Below are 9,841 nucleotides of genomic sequence, written 5' to 3'. Positions count from 1 at the left end.
AAAGAGTGTTCTATCGTGCTTGTCTCAGGGATGCTGGTTATACAGTGCATAAGACCTATTCATACCAATTGGAATTCTTTAACTTTACAATTGTGGTGAGTGTTTTTCAGTTAATTTGGCAAAGGGTTAGAGGCCCTACAAGCAAGAGAGGCAGGGAATGATACCAAGAGACAGGTTCAGTTTCTTCGGGCACTGGGCAGCGTTTTGCATGTTAGTTCCACTGACTGTAGAAATAACACGTATTTGCATCCCTTTCAAGTACGTGTAGGAAGGAGGAGCCTGCACCAATTTGTCTGTTTTAATTATAGATGTTCTACCCACCTTCCTAATTGCTCCTTCATGAAGAAGTAGCCTGTTGTTTCCTTTTTCCCTAGGAGCTAAAAATAATCAACTTTTGTTTGTTTCTGTAAATATATTTTTTTTTGCCCTTGAGGACATAATTATTTCTATTGTTGCATGAAGATGGTGGCCAATACAGGAGGAATAATTAGAGCAGATGGCTGAAAATACTTCCCTTGTAAAAGATATCTAGTGTAATAAAATACCTCCCCTCTCTTTTTGTCTCCTCTAAATATATGTTTTTCTTTCCTTCAGGTGGATGGGAGTTGGGTGAGGGGTGTAAATCTTTTCCTGATGTATTAAACTGAGGAGCTGTCAAGAGTTCACAGCCTGGAAAGTGAGCTCCCTGTATCCATCACTGAAATTAAAGTGTTTTCAAATGTGGCGTGGAGTCCTGGGTCTACGGGGTGGGGAAATATACGCTGTACTCCATCACTTAAAATGTTAACCTTGTCTCTCCGTGGTGACGGAGGACAGGAACACTTGCTCTCTGTACTTGCTGGTTAAATGGCAATCTGTCAGCACTATGGAAAAGGCTACCTTCTGGGTGTCAATCTCTGCAGCACGGGAAATATTTGTTCATTCATGACCATGCACACCAGGAGGGGTAGACCTTCTTCCTGCTAGAGATTGTAAGAAGCAACTAGGAGAGCTTCTTACATGTGCAGGAGCAGTATTGTGCTCCATGTCTTATCAGATGTGTTTGGGGGAAAGGAGGAAGCTGGCTTCAGGTGAGGGGAGCTGGTAGGAAAACCCTTCTGACTTCAGATTTCTCTCTGTGGCCATGTTGCACATAACCCTTAGCTGAAACCCACCACCCAGAAGAGGAGTGTGGAGCACAGCCGCGAGCAGAGCCTGTGTTAACTACCCCGCTGGTTTTAAAACTCCTGTCTTTGTGTTCTGATCAGAGAATGAGGGCTCGTCTTTGTGTCTATAACAGTTGTTGCAGCTTTTTCAGGACTGTACTATGAAAAAAATCCCACACCAAACCAAACAAATTATAAAGTCACCACAAAGTGAGATCAAATGATTTATACTGTGTCTAAACAGGAGTTTCTCAACCTTTTTAAGTCCAAACTTTTCATTCTGGGGAAAAGGGAGTTAAAAATCACTGGATAAACATGTGTTATGTTGGCAGAATGATTGTTACTTGCAAAAATTTAGACCAAACATTGAAGGAATGGTCACTTACAATCCCTTCCCTTTGTGACTTATTTGCCAGCCTGTGTGGGAATACAAGTATAACACTGTTATTTATTCATTTGCTGCAGTTGCTGCTGCTGTTTCTGAGCCCTTGTAGTCACAGGCACAAGCTGAGAAACTGGTACTGAGAGATCGTGTCCCCAAAGGCTGACATAAAGGCAACCCTAGGCTGGCTGACAACAGCAGCAGCTAAAAACATAAAATGGAAAGAAATCTGCCTGAAAATGGAAAAAAAAGGTGCAGCAGGGAGGAAAGGGCTAATGTGCTGAATTATAAGGATCTTGTGCATCTTTTATTGTATGCTATTAAAGCATTATTTTACCTTTACATAATTCATTCACTGTTTAGGAGCTGTAATGGGGAAGGAGTTGATACCCCTCAAAATTAACCTGTGTTATGTACAAGCTATGGGCTTCATGCACAAGGTGTGGGTTTGAAATGAGCTGTGCATGACGCACACCAGGTGGGTGTCAGGGGTTGGAAGATATTGCTGGTCTCTGCTCATTGAATTTTCATGTCAGATCCCTCTCTGGTCCTCACACACTTTGGTGCCCTGGGGAGAACAACTGGGTTCTTAGGGATTCCCAGTGTTTGTGATTTCTCACTAACTTGGAGTTTCTACATGTATTTTGCAGGTTTAGTTCCCTACTGAGTGTAATCTGTATTGGATTCAAGATGTGAAATGTCGGCAGGGTGGGTTTTCTATGGATGTCTGATATGAGAGCATGTCCTGAAAAGTCTGGGTGACCATTTTAAGTGTGGACACAAGTGCTATACTTGTGTCCTGGGGAAAACACCAGAAAAGTCTCTTGCTTCAATCTCTCTACTGATTTTCATGAACCTTGCAGGAACTGGGCTTTGAGCAACCAGGTCTAGTAGAAGGTGTACCTGCCCATGCAGGGGGTTTGAAACTAAATGATCTTTAAGGCCCCTTCCAGCCCAAACCATTCTGTGATTTCGGTGGTTTCACTCCTGTTAAGCCTAGTTGAAATCGTCCATGTTCAAGTATGAGCTCTTACAGTGACACAGATGGATGCAGAGATGTTATGGTCTCATAAGCTTCATTTCCTCCAAATCATCTTTCCAACTGTCTGATATACGCTGAAGCCAGAGTGTGAAGCTGCCACCTCACTGCAGCAACTGCAGCCAGCCAGATCGAGCTTCACCATCCAGGGCTGCTTTTATGCCAAATCCTCTTGCCCCCATCTTGACTTTCAACCTCTCTGGCATTTGTTGTGTCCTGTGCTGAAGCTGGAAAAGCACAGGAGGAAAATGCCCACTGCCAGCCACTGATGTGCAGCTTTCCCCAATCTCTGAGTTCCTCCTGGTTCATTCAACAAGCACGCGTGAGATGGGCACTCAGCCATGACCCTGGTGCTTGCAGCTGCTGCTGCTCTTCAGTCTTACTGAGAAGTGTTTAAATTAAATGCTTCAGGTCAAATGCTGGGTGCCAAGCAAGGCAAAAAAATGGAAAAGGAAAGAGTTTTCCTTCTATGAAAAAACAGTGAGTGCGATGTTCTTATCCTGCCCAGCTGCAGGCAGAGGGAAAGGAGCTGGAGGTTCTGCATGATGATGTTTAGAATGTGACCATACAGCCTTTTGCGAGATAAGATAGCTGTCTTACTGTTTTTCTTTGAGGTCTCAAGCAAGTTTGTCCATCACCATGGTTTTAAAGCATGTTCCACTTGCAAGGCAGCAAAGTCCCCTATGCTGCCCTTAGGATGCAGAAATTATGGTATTTGATGTCTGTAAGGTCAGTGTGGGCTACAACCTGTCCCATAGTGATCACATGGCAGCTAGACAATACAGGCACAGTAATTGAGGAGGTTCCTGAATATCACATGGAGAGAAATTAGGAGGGTCAGATGAGAATGTAGATTTCTAGAGCTGTGAGTCTGTCACCCACCCTTCTTGATGAGGGATGTGCAATGAGTTTGTGTATATTAGTCTATGTTAATCTACCATGGGCTGCATAATAGGAACGGGACATGGCCACCGCCATTCAGCAAAGGAACTTTAGAAGTTCAGTTGGAGATTGCACTGTTCTTTTCTCCCAGAAAACAGGGAAAGGGTAATTGTACGGGATTAACAAATGTAGGGCTGTTGTTCATTTCACTAGCCTTGCACTAGACCACAGCAGCTTCTTTCAAAGGTCATAAGGAGGTGCTCTTTCATCTTAGGGAATGGTATTAGGACTAAACAAGAAGGATCACCAAATAAAATCTGCCATCTCACTTCCATACGTCAGTTCGATGACTTTCCTTGTTTCCTACAGAGCTGCTTTCTCTCTAACATTTCCCTCTGTACATTAAAGTTCTTCCCTTGAGCAAACCCCCTTTTCTGTCTTCAGGTAGATTCTTTAGATTTGTTCTCTCCATGATAATGCAAGGACAGTATAAGTGATTCTAAACAGCTCTTGGTCCTGTATTATTAGTTGATGTTTGTTTTCTTTTATTAAAAAAAAAAAGAAGGAAAAAGAATGCAAACCAGAAATCACTTGAGAGATGCACATGCAGGTGATGCACCTGGCAGCAGACTAAGCCAGGCATCTCCTCACTGGAAACATTTAGGTACAAACTGGATGGAGCAATAGAGATTTTTATCAACTCAGACAACTCATTTTCTGCTTCTGGGTAGTAAACTTTATTTTGAGCAATAAAATCTGTCTTTGTTTAGGTTGATGTAGGAGGGACTGCTTCTTACTTGTCCACTTATGTGGATAAACATACCACCTAGATAACAGAGTGCTTGGTTTCAGCATATTTGTATTTTTTCTGAGTCACTTTCTGAAGATGGTGAATGGTTCTTAATTTCAAAGATGATTTCAACATTTTCTTGTGCCTTATTACACTGGCATATATGAGCTACTAGCTTTTATGCTAAAAGGTTCTGGTAGAACTGGATAGATCTAAGAGTATTCTAAGAGGTGACAGCAGAAACCCAGCAAGAATAGCTTAAAGTTTAATGTTATATAGAGAGAACCTTAAATAATTAGGGTGTTTTCCAGTTAGAAAGGGGAACCATATTAAACAAAAAATGATTTATTCTTCTTAACTTTTGCAAGACTTCTGTCAACAGCTTACTAAGTTTTTGGTGTTAGCAAGAACAATCTGATATATTCCTTATGCCCTTATGCTTTCCTATTAGAGATAATTGGAGGCTTCTAAGTGACTTCAGAGGGTTACAGTGACATCAGAGTGACTTAAACCATTTAACAAATCTTCTCAATAAAATGTTCTGACAGACCCCACCATTTCCCAACTGCATCATGCAGTGTTTGGCTGGCAGCATTGGTTGTGTTTGTGCCAGATAGGAATTTATGGAATTTGTAATTTTGTGCTACAGTTGGCTTGATAAGCACTGTATCTGGGAAATGTGTGCCTTGCCATGAACTACATCCTCCTATGTCCCTTGTTCAGAGATAAAACCAAGTTTAATTAACTGCTTTTTCAAGTGGATCTATTGTACACCCTTGTATATTGTATATAATTTGCTTCAAAGCACTATCAGTGAAGAGTAATTCACAGCCTCTGTGGAAAGACAATGTTTAAAGATATCTATCTTTTTAGCTGGAATTTTGTCCTAAATCTCTGAAATACATAATTGCAAGTAATGAAGATGAAACTTGTCCTATTACATTTAGTGACCATGGAGAAATATGTTCTCTGTAACTGCTGTGTACAGATACAAAGGTTTATCTGTACTTCCGTAACAATGACGCTGTGCCTGAGATTAACTCCCCAGATGTTTTCACCTTATGTGTGTTAATACAGTTGGAGGCTTCAGTCTAAACTGAACCAAATAATTCCCTTTATAGTGATATCATAGAATGGGGCAGAGGATAGAAAATGCCATCCAAAATCCATACCTGACAAACAGGAGGGACATAAACCAGTTGTATCATTCAGCCTTGGAGCTAACACCTATTCCTTGACATAAATAATTAGGATACTAATCACCATGTAATAGTCATCTGACTGCTCTGGATGCTATGGGAAATGCATAAAACATCAGCCTCATAAAACTAAAATTGACAATAGTGCAGTTGAAAGAATAACTATCATAACACCACCAATATTGATTCACCTAAACCACAGCTCCAAAGCAAAAGCTGTAATGCACGTGATGCGCTCTGATTAAAAACTGTAACTTGCTTTTGTATTGAGGTTATTCTTTCTGCTGCTATTCTGGGTTAACACAATCTGGTGACGACCACAAATGTTGCCATGTCTTGTTTCCTCCCCACTGCCCTCAGATCAGTTGAGGCTGTTCTTGGTAGTTCATGTGTGAGTCCAAAAGAACCCGTTATGAATGCCTATGTTCACACTTGTGCAAACATGCCTATGCAAACATCTGAGCATATTCCTTATAAATCAGTTAAACCTTTTACTGCAAAGAGCATATTTAAAGTCCAGAGGTGAGCAGGAACCATGACGCGAAGCAGGCAGGCATCATTTTGTCCTTGCTTGTCATGAGTCAGTCTATTTGCTGTTTTTAAGTTAATCAAGGCTTTATTTGGAACTGATGTCCAAACCATCAAAGGAGATATAATTAATAATAATAATAATAATAATTATATAGAAAGCTAAAAAGGCATCTGAAGTGAGGCATGTACAAGTGGCAGGAGCGCTTTTGAAAAAACCTGTAAAGTAAAGTATTGCCCATCTACCGGATGTTTTAGTTCTAAACTCTTCAGTCTATTTTTATGACATTTCTTGGAATTAATGTGCAATTCTGCTTTTCAGGAGGCAGAGAGAGACACACACCAGGAAACCTGCAGATTTTCTGCAGCCAGACCTGCAGCGAGCCCCTTGTTACCCTGACCAGAATGAGATAAGAGGCAACCCCCAAATTGTGACAGGCATTTCTCAAGGCCAAGAACATCTCTGACCCCAAGGTCCCTCCATCCCTTTGCTCTACACGGGGTCGCACTGGCAAAGTAACCTGCGTTCAGTAGTGGCATTGGCATCTCCTCAGTGCTCTCTGCAAGCTGGCTTTCTGAAAGGTGGGAAGTGGTGAGCTTTGAACTTCTCTGGGTCTTCTCCTTTCCAGCTTGCCCTGCGGTTTTGTGGCCAGTGGCACAAGGACTCCAGCTGGCCTGCAGGACACCAGCCGCGAGATGGCGATAACGTCACGATAGAAGAAGGCCAGACCCTGCTGCTGGGGACCACGACCAACAAGCTCAACCTGCTGCATCTCAAAGGTCTGCAGAAGGGGGGTTCAGTGCTCTTGTTCCTCCAGGGTTGGAGTTTTTAATGGCCGTGATCTCCCCTTCCTTTTCCCAGCTCTGGCATCAAAGCAGACACCTGGTCAGGCTGGCTGAGTCTGATCTCTGTAGATAGATACAACAGGACAGGGATGGGAGACAGGGGAAGCATTTAATTATTATGTATGCAGAAGGTATCGTTTATGCTGTTTGAGGCATAATGACAATACAAGCAGGAAGACTTTTGCATTTTTTTTCCCTTTCCTTCAGCTACTGAGAGCGCTGCTGTCCTGAGCAGCATTCAGTGATAATGCAGTGCTGATAACAATAATCAGCTCTGTTTTGTTTGGCATCTTCGAGGCAAGCGTGTTACAAAACCATTTATAAAATTAACGATGTTACAGAATTACAGGCCACAGCCTGTAATGTAATGTATTAATGTAATAAACGTAATAAATAATCCAAGATCCTAGAGCATGGCTGGTGGAGAGTAAATAACTGAGCACAGTTATGGGGGGGAAAAACTGAGTTTGCAGGGTTCACATACCCTGGAGTAGATTCAGTGTAAGCATGAGGAGGTACATCTCTGTGGCCCTCAAAGTAATAATTAGAATTGCTTGTGATTTGGTGCCAGAATTATTCCTTGTGCCTGAAAATTAGGCCCTGGCTGTGAAAACTGTTGTGCGCATGCTTAGTATTAAGAGAATGAGTTGTTCTGGTGAAATTGCTTGCTCAAAGTTAAGCCTATGTGTAAACCTCTGTTGAAATGGTGCTCAAAAAATGGAAAGAGGAGTTTTTATATATTTAAGGAACTAGATCTTCTTTGGTGGTGAAAATCGTTTTATAGTGCAAGGATGTTAAAGGTACTAGTTTTTCATTGGGATAATGAAAACCAGTTGACAATTACATTTTAATCTAACTTTGAATGATCATTCTATAAAGAAAAAACTTTGCAAGTTTATCTATATTGTGAGAACATTTCCTAAAAAGATTGAACTTGTTCTGTCTAGGTTTATTGATTTTCAAGAATTCCTACACCAGGCATCATACCTGTTTAAAAGAAAAAAAGAATCAAGTAAGAATCTGAGATTAAAAAAAAGGTGGAAAGTTTTAGCATAATTCTTTTCCCTCTCTTCCTCAGCGAAAATCCTAAATCTGTGCCATGTAAGATTCCTTAGCAGAGGAGGTAGAGCAGAGCCCCAGATTTCTGAGACTTTTGGCTGCAAATCTGGATGAGGATTTTGGGGCTAGTCTCTGACTTGGTGAAGAATTGGGGCACAATATTTGCATCAGAAACCCTTTGAACTTTGGGCCTACTCAAGGGCACATTTGATCTATGAGTCAGCACTCATGAAGCAAACAGAGGTCTGATTGAATTTAATGAAGTCTGGAGCGGTGTCTTTATGGTTTTGGCTCATCTGACATTCAAATGATTTCTCTCCTTTATCATGTTTTCCAAGAAGCTTGGTTTGTAATGTAGATTCACTTAGGAAAGCATCAATAAAATATTCTTGATGCTATTATTTTCTGCATTGCTATATGCCAAACATAGGGACTAAATGTTTTAGAAGTAGAAACCTACACAGTAATTGTTTATGAGCTTTACCTTTGCTGAAGTTTCCTTGTTGCATCCACCCCCACTTACATGGGTGTTGCTAGCTGTTTGGCCATGGTTAGATATGGACTTAAAACATGCTGAGATCTATTCTGATATGACTGAGATTTATCTTTCCTGACCTTATCTTTCTCTAAGTTGTCCAGCCCAGGCGAGTTGTCTGTGCTCCTGTATTGAGCGAGAAACACACGCCAACAAAGACTTGTTCATCTTAGGTATTATAGATACCCGTCTTAAGATGAATCACAGCTAGGTGATCCCCTTAGAGCAGGAACTACTGAGTCTGTGAGCATGTCAAATAATTGACAACTTTCCCCTGCTGCAAGACAGGCATGACAAGCCCCTAACCTGTAGGCAGGTGTAGATATGTGCTTCAATTGAAACATCCTATTGCTATTCTAGCTAGAGAGTTTTTCTCAGTTGGCGTTGGAGAATGGGATTAAATTGTAGTTCTGCTCCCTTTGGTTTTCATGACTCAGCGTCAGGCTGCCTGTGCACTCACAAGCTGAAAATACAACAGACTTTACATATGAAAAATGACTGTAATGCTACTAAGTCCACTGTGGTGCAAAGATACTGTACTGCCCATTTTCTGGTGCTGTATTTAGCAAACCCAACACATGATTACAGGCCCATTTCCTGAAATCTCTCCTTTTTAGGATACCATAATGGTTCTGAGAACTTCCCTGTATTGTCTCTTTATGATGATTTCAACATCGTAGAAATTGTTTAAAGGCTATTATAACAAGGATGCCAACTTCATGTGCAGCCTTAAAGTGACCCTGCTTTAGTTGTACAACCAAATATATATAGTGGTTCTGGTAGTGACAAGTCTGCCTGGGCAGAAGATCTTGAGGCCAAAGCAATAGAGAAATAGGATTAGGCAGCTGGATCTTGCTCACTGCCATGAGGGCTCAGCAGTTTCTATCTCCTCCTCAACAAGCAGAGTATGAACACATGGTTATCAGCAGTGGAAAGTTTAATAGCCAGCCTGCAAAACTGCTCAGACAATACTGATTGGGGAAGATATACAAGATAGATTGTAGATAACTGTATATTCAGCAGACTGCAGTTATTTTTGTAATCCCAACATCACAAGTATGGAAATATTTATGATAACCGGGGACAGATGGAAATTTCCTTTGCACAGATCTTACACTGAAGTAATTCCTTTGTGTTTGGTGGGTTGATACCTCAGACATGTGCTATTGCCTTTGTCTGAATTCACAGTGCTCTAGGGAGGTCTGGAGACCAAAAGAACTGTCTGGTCTTCCAGGAGAACCCTGGGGATGAATTCTGGGGTGACTCTGCCTGTATTCCCTGGTGGGGTTGAAGACACCCATCTGACCACTTGCCTTTGCAATGGCAATTTTGAGATGGCCATCCTTGGCATAAGGGAGAAGAATGCTTCTGTCCCTCTTTTAGAAAAGCCTCAGTGTCACTTGTCACAGCTCTTCCCTTCCCCTATTGTTTGTATC

At 41.5% G+C, this 9,841-nt stretch overlaps 1 protein-coding gene across 1 annotated transcript in view; it reads left to right on the top strand.

Annotated features, from left to right (window-relative positions):
• Positions 1-9,841, top strand: part of PKHD1 (polycystic kidney and hepatic disease 1 (autosomal recessive)) — a gene marked incomplete at its 3' end in the record, with an annotated part of 176,819 nt that overhangs the window by 74,416 nt on the left and 92,562 nt on the right. Inside the window, exon 35 of the mRNA XM_010018724.1 lies at positions 6,595-6,745. Within this exon, the coding sequence (XP_010017026.1) occupies positions 6,595-6,745 (151 nt within the window). The remainder of the gene's footprint in view (positions 1-6,594; positions 6,746-9,841) is intronic.

This window comes from Nestor notabilis, unplaced genomic scaffold (genome assembly GCF_000696875.1).
Source record: "Nestor notabilis isolate BGI_N333 unplaced genomic scaffold, ASM69687v1 scaffold17747, whole genome shotgun sequence".
NCBI classification, from domain to species: Eukaryota; Metazoa; Chordata; class Aves; order Psittaciformes; family Psittacidae; genus Nestor; species Nestor notabilis.
The sequence above is the reverse complement of the archived record's forward strand: the minus strand, read 5'-3'. Positions and strand labels throughout refer to the sequence as shown.